Genomic DNA, 13,495 nt, shown 5'->3' with positions numbered 1-13,495 from the left:
GTATTTTGTGGATATAGCTTTGCATATCTCATAGCTAAATACCTGGGAATGGAATAGACTGTAGGGTAAACATATGATCATATCTATACTAATAAAAGGGTGATATGCAAATTGGTCAGGATGCCCTCACAGTAACAACCAAACAGCAGGCTGCATGGTGTGACAAGGCCAGCAGGGAGGTTAGTGAGGGATGACCAAACGACTGAACAGCAGGCTGCGTGGGGCGACCAGGCCGGCAGGGGGGGCAGTGAGGGGTGACCAGGCCGGCAGGTGAGGGGGCAGTTAGGGGCGACTAGGCCAGCAGAGGGGGGGCAGTGAGGAATGACCAGGCCAGCAGAGGGGGGGCAGTTGGGGGCGACCAGGCTGGCGGGGAGGGGATAGAGGGGGGGAGTTTGGGGTGATCAGGCTGGGGGGGGCAGTAAGGGGCGACCAGGCCCGTGGGGGGGGGGGCAGTTGGGGGTGACCAGGCCAGCAGAAGAGGCAGTTAGGGGCAATCAGGCTGGCACGCAGAGGCGGTTAGGGGCGATTAGGCAGACAGGCAGGTGAGTAGTTAGGAGCCAGCGGTCCCGGATTGTGAGAGGGATGTCCAACTACTGGTTTAGGCCCAATCCCCGGGATCGGGCCTAACATGGCAGTCGGACATCCCCAAGGGGTCCCAGATTGGAGAGTTTGCAGGCTGGGCTGAGGGGACCCCCCCCCCCTCCCCTGTGTACAAATTTTGTGCACCAGGCCTCTGTTAGCTTTATAAGAATCTACTGGCTTCCAAAGTGATTGTGTCATTTTACACTTCCACTAGTAATGAGAGTTCCATTTCCACATCTTCAACATTTGGTGTTGTAAATGTACCCCATTATTTTTAAATAGTTTAATAGTATTCTATTTGTTTATTATTTTATTTTTATTTTTAACACTATTATAGATGTCCCCCACCTCCTCCCAGACCCTGCACTCCTCCTTCTGTCCCTCACAACACTGTTGTCTGTCCATGAGTTATGCATATATATTATTTGACTATTGTCTTTACCTTCTTTCATTCAGTCTGCCCCGCCCATTTCCCCTCTGAAATCTGTCAGTCTGTTCCATGTACGTATGCCTCAGGTTCTATTTTGTTCCTCATTTTATTTTGTTCATTAAATTAAATTCCACTTATAAGTGAGATCAAATGATATTTGTCTTTCTCTGACTAGCTTATTTTGCTTAGCATAATAATCTCCAGGTCCATCCATGTTGTCGCAAAGGGTAAGGGTTTGTGCTTTTTGTAGCCATATAATATTCCATCGTGTATATGTACCACAGCTTTTTTATCCATTCTTGAATTGATGGGCGCTTGGGCTAGTTCCAGTCTTGGCTTTTGTAAATAATGCTGCTATGAACACGGGTGCATATATTCTTTCTGATTGGTGTTTTGGGATTCTTAGGATGTATTCCCAAAAGTGGGATCACTGAGTCAAAGGGCAGTTCCATTTTAAAAATTTTGAGAAACTCCATATTGTTTTCTACAATGGCTGCATCAGTCTGCACTAAGGCTCCTTTTCTCCACATTCACACTTGTTTGTTGATGATAGCCACTCTCACAGGAGGTGATATGTCTTTGTAGCTTTAATTTGCATCTCTTGATAATTAGTAACTTTTTTTATATGTCTACTGGCCATTTGTATGTCCTCTTTAGAGAAGTGTCTATTCAGGTTCTTTGCCTGTTTTTTAATTGGATTGTTTGTCTTCTGGGTGTTTAGTTTTATAAGTTGTATCAGATGTATCATTGATTGGCAAATATGTTCTTCCATATAGTAGGTTCTCTTTTCATTTTGCTGTGCAGAAGCTTTTTAGTTTGATGTAGTCCTGTGTGTTTATTTTTTTCCTTTATTTCCCTGACCACTAGGAGTTGTATTGGCAAAAGCATGGCTAACGAGAAATGTCAGAGATTTTACTGCCTATGTCTTCTAGGATTTTTATGTGTTTGTGTTTTTTTTTTGTTTGTTTGTTTGTTTACATTTAAGTATTTTATCCATTTTGAGTCCAGATCATCTGAGGTCTGTGCTCCAGGAATGTTCCTTGTGGGTTATGTGCACCCCCAGTTGTAGTTGTGTCTTGTTGACAGTATTCCATTTTTTGACTATGCCATATTTGTTTAACCAGTTCATTAGTCTTCTACCACAAGTAATGTTACAGAGATTTGTACACATGTACAAATTTATCTGTAGGATAATATTTTTGAATTGGAATTGCTGGATCAAAGGATACTGTCAAATTTTCTTCTACAGAGGTCCTGCCCATATATACTCTCACTAACAGTGTGTGAGTTCCTGTGCACCTACGGATTGCTGGTTTGATTCCCAGTCAGAGCACATGCCCTCGTGGGCTCAGTCCCCCACAGGGGGCATTCAGGAGGCAGCCGATCAATGTTTCGCTCTCACATCAATGTTTCTCTCTCTCTCCCTTCCTCTCTAAAAATCAACTTTAAAATCTTAAAAAAATAAAAAGATCCCTATAAAAATTATTTATTCTTAGGAAATTTATCATGTAGTATTTTCTGCATCAGTTTTTTTCTTTAAATATATATTTTTTTATTTTAGAAAGGGAGAGATAGAAACATCAATGATGATAGAGAATCATTGACCGGCTGCCTCCTGCATGCCCCATACTGGGGATGGAGCCTGCAACCTGGGTATGTCCCCTGACTGGGAATGGGAACTGTGACCTCCAGTTCATAGGTTGACAGTCAACCACAAAGGCACACTGGCTGGGCTGCATCAGTTTTATTATTTGTCTCAACCTTGTTTATAATGGATTATATAGAAATGTGTCTCTGTTTTACTATTAAATCTTTGATCCTTTTGTAATTTTTTTCTTTCATCTTCTAGATCAGTGGTTCTCAACCTTTCTCATGCCGCGCGACCCTTTAATACAGTTCCTCATGTTGTGGTGACCCCCAACCATAAAATTATTTTTGTTGCTACTTCATAACTGTAATTTTGCTACTGTTAATGCATCCTAATGTAAATATCTGTATTTTTCGATGGTCTTAGGCTCGACAGCAGTGGTTCTCAACCTGTGGGTCGCGACCACAGGTTGAGAACCGCTAGCAGGATCGCCTAAGACCATCGGAAAACACAGATATTTACATTACGATTCATTAACAGTAGCAAAATTAGTTATGAAGTAGCAACGAAAATAATTTTATGGTTGGGGGTCACCACAACATGAGGAACTGTACTAAAGGGTCGCAGCATTAGAAAGGTTGAGAACCACTGCTCTAGTTGCTAGCCCTTTGTTTTCAATCCCATTTATAAAATATCTACTTTTTCCTCACTGATTAGAAGTGTTATTTTTATCATATTCTTAATCCACATAAATATTTTAGTCTAATTTGGGCACTATTTAATTGACCTGTTTACCTGTCCTTGGAAAGGTAGCAAGCTTTGTTATGAATATAGCTTTATATTGTCCTTAATATCTGCTAAGGCCCCTTATTACTTTTTCATATTTTTCCTGCTTATTCTTAAATGTTTATTTCTCCATTGGAATTTTAGAATCAACTTGTCTCATTAAAAGTTTTATTAATCTTGTTTTGTCAAATTTATGTTATTAGGGAGAATTAAGTGTTCTTTTTCCAGAATAGTATGTATTAGTATTTATTCAAGTCTTTGTGTCTTTCTATAGTGTTTTAAAGTTTTCATTGTATAGATTTTATATATTTTTACTAAATTTTATCCTGTAGATAATCTTTCTTTCATAGATTCATTATATTTTCTGGTTGTATCTATGTAGGAATGCTATTAACCCTTTGCACTCGCTTGCTTTTTTCATCGAGCTGCTACCGATGCTAACCGTGTCGAGTCACACTCGACATCCGAGTGCAAAAGGTTAATTTTTAAAAATTGATTTTATGCCAAGCAAATTTGCTCAATTTCAGAAGTTCTGCTTATAGTAACTCATTTGATTCACTTGTGTGTTCAGGTGATAGAATTATGATTTAAAGATAATACTTCTATTTCTCCACATTTATTTATTTGTTTGTTTGTTTGTTGTTAATCCTCACCCCAGGATATTTTTCCATTGATTTTTATAGAGAGAGTGGAAGGGAGGGGGAGAGACAGAGAGAGAAAAACTTTGATGTGAGAGAGACACATCGATTGGTTGCCTTCTGCACATGCCTGGATCAGGGCAGTGGATCAAACCTGCAACCGAGGTATGCGCCTTGACTGGAATTGAACCCACAACCCTTTAGTCCTCAGGCCAACGCTCTATCCATTGAGCCAAACCAGCTAGGGTCCCCTTATCTTTTCTTTCTTCTTCTTTTTTTTTTAATTCTCACCCAAGGAGTGAGAATATTTTTTTCATTGATTTTTAGAGTGCAATGGAAGCGGGAGGAGAGAGAGAGAGATACACATCTCTGTGAGAGAGGCACATCAGTTGCCTCCCACAGGTGCCTCGCCTGAAGCGGGGATCAGATCTGCAACCCAGGTACGAGCCCTTGACCAGGAATCAAACCTGCAACTCTCCTCTGCATGGGCTGACGCTCTTACCACTGAGAAAAACCAGCCAGGGCGATTTTCCCCATTTTTTTTTTTTTAATCATGATCTCCTAAGAATTGCTTAAATTATTTAATTTAAAAAATTTATTGCCTGGCTGGTGTGGCTCAGTGGTTGAACATCAACCTATGAACCAGGAGGTCACGGTTCGATTCACGGTCAGGGCATATACCCGGGTTGCGGGCTCAGTCCCCAGTGGGGAGCATGCAGGAGGCAGCCGATCAATGAGTCTCTCTCATCATTGATGTTTCTATCTCTCTCTCCCTCTCCCTTTCTTTCTGAAATCAATAAAAAATATATTTAAAAAAAATTTTTTATCAACCACTTGAAAGAATATGGAAGATCTAAAATATATTGATATGGAAAGCACCTCTAAGAAACATCATTAACTAGATAAATAATAACAAGAACAATACATATAGTATGATTCTATTTAATAAAACAAAAACACTTTAAAATTAAAACTAAAACAAAATATTCTTTTTGTACCGTTGCACATCAGGGTTGTTCTTGGCATGAAGTACATTATACCCTGCAGACTAAGAGTCCTGTTTCATTCCCCACAGCATTTTTCCAGTAATACCCAGGTTTCTTTCAGGTTGATTCTGGTTCTTTGATAAAACAATTCAGCAAAATATTATATTATATTCAGTACATAGAATAAATTTTTCATGGTTTGACAAATAAGCTTTTTATCTTCCTTTGGTTTGTTTTTTTTCATGGGATTTTTGAAGTTAAATCTAAGTATGGCAAATAATTTTAAAGGTAATTTAATAATTTTTGCCTTTACAGAAGAGACGCTCAAACCGTCAAGTTAAGCGAAAAAAATATACAGAGGATCTGGATATAAAGATCACAGATGATGAAGAAGAAGAAGAAGTGGATGTAACTGGTCCAATAAAAACTGAGCCTATCCTTCCTGAACCAGTGCAGGAACCAGATGGCGAGACTTTGCCTTCCATGCAGTTCTTTGTGGTAAGCTGTCAACTTAAGCAGTGTGTCAGGTTTGTCTTGCTGGTCACACACGATATTAACTGCATCTTTTGCTACAGGAGAATCCCAGTGAAGAAGATGCAGCCATTGTGGACAAAGTGCTTTCTATGCGGATTGTGAAGAAGGAGGTGAGGCCTCCGTCTTCTTTCTTTTTATTTTTTTAAATTAAATTTATTGGGGTGACATTGGGTAATAACAATGTATAAGTTTCAGGTGTACAGTTCTATAATCTGTATATTGTATCATCTGTATATTGTATTGTATGCTCAACACCCAAAGTCTAGTCTCCTATTGCCATATACTTGACCCACTTCACCCTCTTCAGCCTCTCCCTATGCCCTTCTCTTCTGGTAACTACCATACTGTTGTCTGTGTCTACTAGTATGACTTCATTTGTTGCTTTCTGTTTCATATCCCACATATGAGGATCTTGCCCTTTTCTATCTGACTTATTTCCCTTTCCATGATATTCTCAAAATCTATGTTATCCCATATGGAAGCCTCTATCTTTATATCAACCAATACTACATTCACAGGCTTTATTTAATGAGCACCTTTGGATGTCAGGATAATTGCTACAGTGTAGTTACAAGAGATGATGGAGGAATGTTAGCTTAAAAATAGGAACTGTCTTATTGCCTCTTCTTTTGCTTATCTGTTTATAATGGGTAAAGGCTTATTTTTTTCCTATCACGCCTTTAGTATTGAAGTACCAGGTTAGTTTTTTAATCCCTAAGTCAATAATATATTCTGGGAGCATTGATAGGAAGTTCTACTATGTATGGTTAAAATTAAAGGTTCCTTCTTTAACCAAGTATTAATAACTGTAAACTTTTTCTTCTCAGCTTCCTTCTGGACAATATACTGAAGCTGAAGAATTCTTTGTCAAGTACAAGAACTAGTATGTGATCTGTGAAAAAAACTTTTTACCCCAAACTCCACAGGGTTGTAAAAAGTTCTCCTGTATAGTCTATCCTGGGTGGGAATGTGTCTCTTTTTTATAGTCTCCTAGCCCAAATTGTTTTTAGTGAGGAAAAGTGGCTATTCAGAGAGAAGTTTAGGAATTGACGTGACTCTTACAGTTTCCCAAAGGAAGGTGGGATAAGGGTGGTTTCTGATAAAATCCTTTGTGATCCTCTATACCATATTCTAACATTAAGACCTTGATACTCAAAGTGTAATCCATGGATCAGCAGAATTAGCATCATTTGGGTGCTTGTTAGAAATGGGAACTTTAAAGCCCATTCCAAACCAGGTGGTTTGTGTGCTGCAAATGCAAGTTTAAGAGGGTATCTTCAATATAAGCTTGTAGTCATTATGTCTGCTTCTTGCTAATCCAAAAATCTCAAATAATAGCCTGTCATTTACCCTTTCTTGCACAATGATTGACTATTTCCATTCCCTTCAGTTCCTATCTGCACTGTGAATGGGCTACCATCTCCCAACTAGAGAAAGATAAGAGGATCCATCAAAAACTAAAGCGCTTCAAAACCAAAATGGCTCAGATGAGACACTTCTTCCATGAGGTAATTAGGAATAGGTATTGCCTATTTATTTTATAGAAACATAAATTATTGGGGTTATCAGCCTTGACTGGTTCTTTAAAAGGCTTACAGTTGCTTTGTATACATGAGTATATGCATTGGATTTTGAACTTGCCTTAATTGTCCCATGCAGAGTTTTGCCAGGTCTAAATATGGTCTTTTTAATAAGTTACAGGGTATTTTAATATTGACTTGCTCAGTAGTCATGAAGTATTTTCAACACGGATGATAAACCAGCCCCTGCTCTACTTGAGGCATTCTTATTCCTATAATGTCGGTCTTTAGCAGTTGATGGTATCAGTAGCCATAAGCAACCATATCGTTAAGAGACAGCATTTATTTTCTCAAATTTCTAATCCAGTATAACTCAAAATAGTGATAAAGGAACTTTAATTTCCCATATCTAGTGTTACTACTAAACACTGGAGCATGCATAAGGGTCTCTTTAGCCATATTTAGCTCTCGGTTTTGCTTTGAAAGTTTTGTGTACATTCCCTTTGCCAAACTGGGATTTTTCATCTTTATATATTTATATAGAGTACTAAGTGCCTTGAGAAAAAGGATTATTTTTCAAAGCTTCTGAGAGGTAAAGGGGATAAGATCTAGTAAAAAAAAGACTGAGAGACAGAATAATGTGTAGCTTCAGCTAAAAAACAGTTCTGGCTGAATACGTCTGATGAAGTTAACTTTATACCACCAGGTTTGCCCATAAATGAATTATTTTCCACATTACCTAGGGCAAGTAGGACCATGTAGGCTTTATAATTTCTTTTTACATGAAAATAATAATAATCGGGTTGCGTTTTTCATCCATGTTCTTTTAAAGCCTAATTTGTGAAATGTACAATGGAGCTAATCCCATTCCAGCTGGTGTTAGATGTACAGTTTGTGACCATTGAACCGAGCTCTACTAACTCAGATGCCATTTAAATCTGCCTTTCATAGGTAGGCGTTTAATCAGATTAGTCATTCATTTATTCATCATTTATTATGTGCTAGTCACTACGGTAGACAAACCAGGCAAGGTCTGTGTTTGCATGCACCTCACTGTCTGGGGAGGGAGATTAAAAAATAACTCAAGTTGTGGTAAGTGCTAGGAAATAAAGAAGGAGGTGATGAAATGGATATTTAGAATTCTTAGAAAGTTCAAGTAGGAAGCAGAACAGAAAAATTAGGTGCAGGGGGATGAGGAGTCAAGAGAAGTCTTTTTAAGCTGTCAAATAGAACATATTTGTATGTTTATGGGAATGATAAAGTAGAGAGAGATTCCTAAAAAGTTGAGAAGGGATTAAACCAAAGCATATATGGAGAGAATGGCCTGTGTTAGGGAGAAGAGACACTTTATTGGTAACAGGCAAGAAGATGTATGCAGACACAGGTAGGTTTATAAGATTTGATATGAAAATGTGGAACTTCCTTTTGATCTTATTGTTGGCTTTTCTAACTTTTCTAGGATGAAGAGCCTTTCAATCCAGATTACGTAGAGGTGGACAGGATATTGGATGAGTCTCACAGTATTGACAAGGACAATGGGGAGGTGAGTTGGGTCATGGAGGAACATGAAAGGCCTCTTACAGATTTCTGCTGGCCTGCTTGTTCTTTCTTTATTTTTCAGAAAAATCCCTTAGATGGAAAAGGTATTTCACATTTTTTAAGAGGGATTCTTAGAATGATATTGGGAAGGAAAGGGAGTAAAGAGAGAGGCTAAAAGGAAAGATTTCCATAAAGTAAACATACATTATAAGTACTAGGAGCTATGTTTACAAGTATTCATTCACCTTGGTCTCATTTTCTCAGATTTTATATGGGAGACCCTCGACATTCACTTGGGGGTGAGAGGTCAGGGGGAGGGATACTTCACAAATATCTAAATTTATTAATTAAAAATACTTGTACAGGCTCATAGCTTTCTCTGTGTTGTTGAGAGTTATTTATTTCCTGAGCTTACCATCAGTTAAATGCATTTTCATTTGTTATTAAAACAGACCTACTGCATTTGAATCTGTCCCTTTGAAATGATGGAGGGGTCCTACTCCCATAGATTCAAATTCAGTAGTTCTAGGATGGGATGCAGTGATCTGTATTTTTAAGTTGGTTCTCCAATGGTTTCTCATGTATAGCTTGATTTGGGAATCACTGCACTAAAGCTTTTTTAGATTGGGGAGCAGATTTTAAATATGCTAAAACACTTGCTAATATAGATTCATAAATCACTTTTTTCATTTTTCCAAATAAGAGTCATAGAGCTCTAAGCCATTATTAAATTCAGCATTCTCTCATTTAAATTTATTTTAAACTTATTTAGGCTGTGACTAACTGCTTCCTTATAACTTCATTTTTTTTTTTTTTTTCACTTTAAGTAGTAGTTGTTGTTTTGTTTTTGCAGGTCCATATTTCATAACATTTTTATCACATTTGACATTTATTACTTACACAGTGATGAGTAGAAAACAACAGAATCTCGTTAAGCTGTCAGTACTGAGTGGTGAACTGGGCTCATCCTTATAGGACCTAAAAGTCAAAGTCTTTCCTCTATAAAATACAAAGTTTATTTTATAAGCCTTCAGGGTCACTTAGGTAGAACCTTAGATATCTAAGGCCTGTTACAATTCCATATGTCTTTAAATCATAACAAGCATGTTTGGGATCACATATATTCTGCTTTTTTGGGTTGGAGTGGGAGTTACTGTTTTTTATTTGTGGGAGGTGAGTGGGAATAGACCAATTATTAAAACAGGTTAGTTATTATTATATTTTCAGGAGGTCAACCTTCTTAGCCTTGTTCTCCGCCACCTACTTAACCCTTCCAAAGTAATTGGCATTTGATTAGATCCCTGTGTAATGTGTTGCAATCGGCATGACAGATGAAAATGTTTTAGTATGCTGGTACTGTAGTTTATGCTCCCAACATTGAATAATTGTATTCTTTGTACCCATTATCCCCCTCTCCAAAATCAGTTTAGTTTATCATCCTTTTTACATTACCTGATAATGGAAACAAATCTATCTATATAAAACCCTAATATGCAAATCAACTAAATGGTGGAACGATGCTCACTGACCATCAGGGGGCAGACGCTCAACACAGGAGCTGCCCACAGCCCAGGCCAGCCAAGGCAGATGTGAGCGGGGTTCCCCAATCACACCACCGGTCGCCCAGCAGATCGGCCCTGATCGCTGGCCAGGCCTAGGGACCCTACCCATGCATGAATTTTGTGCACCGGGCCTCTTGTATTACAATAAATATTAAAGTCCATGGATAAGTAAGTTATGATGTTGGAAATATGTGACCTGGACAAGTGGCTTTACATAGAAAATGACCTGTGAGCTCTAGCCAGTTTGGCTTAGCAGAAAGAGTGTTGCCTGGGGACTGAAGGGTCCCAGGTTGGATTGCGGTCAAGTGCACATACCTAGGTTGCAGGCTTGATCCCCAGTCCTGGTTGGGGCATGTGTGAAGACAAACGATCAATATGTCTCTCTTACATCAGTATTTCTCTCTCTGTCTCTCCCTCCCTTCCATTCTCTCTAAAAACCAATATCCTCAGGTGAGGATTTAAAAATAAAAAGAATATGACCTGTGAGTCAGTACAATAAAGAAAAAGGTATAAGAGCAACTAGATTAACTGTAGGGATTCTTGTTCTGTGACTCTGAAAACTTCTTTCTGGCTGTTTCATAAATTGGTAATTAGAGGCTTCTGTTGATTATGCTAGGCCCTTCTTGCTTCATATAAGCAAAAATGGAAATGCAATTTATGAAGTGATCATTGTGAGTCATAAGGATACGAGCTGCTTACCATTGGTCACTGTCCCTTCCCTTGCAGTGTAATGCATACATACAGCATAATACTGTAGTTGGAGCTTCAGCATTTCTTCTTCCTCTTCACTGTCACCTCTCTTCCGTGAAAGCGCTCTAGTTATCTCCTAGCTTTCTGAAGCTCTCAAGGAAATCTCTTTTCCATCGAATGACTGCTCTTTGAAGTAGCATCTGCACTCAGAGAGGTGCAAAAGCTCAGAAGCCCACTGATTTCACCCTGCTTTGCTCCTATGGGTTAGGCTGTTCCTGCTTCTAAAAGTAGCTTGGCTACTACTGTCAAATTTAGTGCCAGGAGAATAGTATGGAATAGAGCCATATCTTTTAATTTCAACCTAATTTCAACATAATATAGGAAAATAAATTTTTTTTCTCATGTCTTGGTTGATGAGTATAATGTTTCAGTGCTTATTGTTTTAGAAACTATTATACTTATCTGTTTTAGAAACAGATTCTAATAAATTGTATGGAAGAATGATCAAAGCCATAGTACATCAGCAGGTGAGCAGGTATTTTCTGCCTGACTTTTTCAGCATCTTTTTAAGGTATTGACATTTTGTGATCTGCTTCTATAGTCAAATTCTTATCCTTTTACAACAGCAGATAATAGAGAATCAGTGTATAAAGGCTTTGGCTTCTTCTCTTCTAGCCTGTAATTTACTACCTGGTGAAATGGTGCTCTCTGCCCTATGAGGATAGTACGTGGGAGCTGAAAGAGGATGTTGATGAGGGCAAGATTCGAGAATTTAAACGCATCCAGTCAAGGCACCCAGAACTCAAAAGGGTGGTAAGTACATTTGCATTTAGACTAGAGTATAAAGTCCACATAGGCAATGGCTTAATTTTTCTCCTATAGAAGTTTATATTGTTTTAGCTTATGAAAAATTTTAAACAAATAAAAAAGTTGAAAAAATAATATACCCATCACCCAACTTTAATAATTACACATAGCCAATCTTGTTTCATTTATATCTCTACCTACTCACTTCCCTGTTTCCCAGATTGTTTTAAAGCAAATCCCAGAGTTTTATATTTGATTTGTAAATATTTCAGCATTTATACCTAAAGATAAATAATACCATTATTATCCCTGAAAAAATTTAACCATTCCTAAATATCAAATAACCAATCACTATATATATTTCCCTGCTTCTCTTCTAATTTTTGTTAAGTTGTTTGAGTTCAATTATAAATAAGGTCCATATATTATTATTAGTTAATACGTCTCTCTTGATTTCCTTGTCGTCCTCTGCCATTTTCTCTGGAAGAAACCAGGCAGTTTGTTCTCTAGGATATTCCGTAGTCTGAAGTTTGCCAATTCCCCTTGGAATCTTTTAACATGTACTCTGTCCCTTAATTTCACATAATGATTGCATGTAGGGCAGCATTGTTCATTAGTACATTTTAGAGCTCTGCTGTCCACTGTAGTAGCCACTTGGCACATTTCAAATAATCAATAGTTACATGTGGCTAATAACAAAACATTTGTCATTGTAGGTAGTTCCATTCAATGTCACTGTTCTAGAGGCTTGATCAAATGGGGGAGGCAGGCCACTAAATCTACTTCATAGGTGGTTCTTTTAGGTTGTCTTTTGTGCTATCAGCCATTTAGCATCATTGCCTAGATCCATTCTTTAAGGGTTTTTAAATGATGATATTTTAATTCTATCATTCTTCATTTTATTAGCCAGAATCTTCTATACAAAGAAATACATTTCACTTACTGTTTGGTTATCTTAAACTACAGATGGTATAGGAAAGGAGGATAAATGCTTTTATCCTTTTCAAAATAATGAAGTAGTTTCCTAGCATTAGCATCCTCTAAAGATGACCAGTGGAATTTTCCCTTTTTTAAAAAGTATCATTATGAACTCATGAATTTGAATATATTTAACATGTTTTAATCCAAGGAGTTGTGTTTTTTAATGGACTTCAACTACTAGAACTACCTAGTAAGTTTGTGTAATTGTGTTAATGTCTCCACCCCATTTATTCAAATTTTCTATTTTTAAGAATCGTCCACAGGCAAGTGCCTGGAAGAAGTTGGAGCTGTCACATGAGTATAAAAACAGAAACCAGTTACGGGAATATCAGTTGGAAGGGGTCAATTGGCTGCTCTTTAATTGGTATAACAGGTAAAGAAAAGAGTGGGCCTATAGATGGAGGCTTAGTCTGGGATAATTTTTATTTTCTGTTTTAAAAGGTTTTTTTAAATACTTTTAAAAAGATGATATCTTATGACATGCTTTTCATTTTCCATGATGAATCTGCAGGCAGAATTGCATCCTGGCTGATGAGATGGGATTGGGCAAAACTATTCAGTCCATTGCCTTCTTGCAGGAGGTATATAATGTAGGCATCCATGGTCCCTTCCTGGTCATTGCCCCACTGTCCACAATTACTAACTGGGAGCGAGAATTCAATACATGGACAGAGATGAACACTATTGTGTACCATGGCAGTCTGGCCAGCCGGCAGATGATTCAGCAATATGAAATGTACTGCAAAGATTCACGGGTGAGTTGTATTTCATGGGAATGTTACAGTTTAGAGAGTAGGCCAAGGTACTTGGTATTTTAGAGGCTTTTAATATGAATAAAAGACTTTTGTTGAG

General features: G+C 37.9%; 1 protein-coding gene across 3 annotated transcripts in view; it reads left to right on the top strand.

Annotated features, from left to right (window-relative positions):
* Window positions 1–13,495, top strand: part of CHD8 (chromodomain helicase DNA binding protein 8) — a 61,549-nt gene that overhangs the window by 26,344 nt on the left and 21,710 nt on the right. For all 3 annotated transcript variants that reach the window (XM_008159795.3, XM_028136765.2, XM_028136761.2), the window contains exons 6-13: window positions 5,326–5,508; window positions 5,586–5,654; window positions 6,372–6,427; window positions 6,935–7,052; window positions 8,524–8,607; window positions 11,531–11,668; window positions 12,895–13,016; window positions 13,155–13,398. In XM_008159795.3, the coding sequence (XP_008158017.2) occupies window positions 5,326–5,508; window positions 5,586–5,654; window positions 6,372–6,427; window positions 6,935–7,052; window positions 8,524–8,607; window positions 11,531–11,668; window positions 12,895–13,016; window positions 13,155–13,398 (1,014 nt within the window). The remainder of the gene's footprint in view (window positions 1–5,325; window positions 5,509–5,585; window positions 5,655–6,371; window positions 6,428–6,934; window positions 7,053–8,523; window positions 8,608–11,530; window positions 11,669–12,894; window positions 13,017–13,154; window positions 13,399–13,495) is intronic.

Source organism: Eptesicus fuscus, chromosome 5 (genome assembly GCF_027574615.1).
Source record: "Eptesicus fuscus isolate TK198812 chromosome 5, DD_ASM_mEF_20220401, whole genome shotgun sequence".
NCBI lineage: Eukaryota > Metazoa > Chordata > Mammalia > Chiroptera > Vespertilionidae > Eptesicus > Eptesicus fuscus.
The sequence above is the reverse complement of the archived record's forward strand: the minus strand, read 5'-3'. Positions and strand labels throughout refer to the sequence as shown.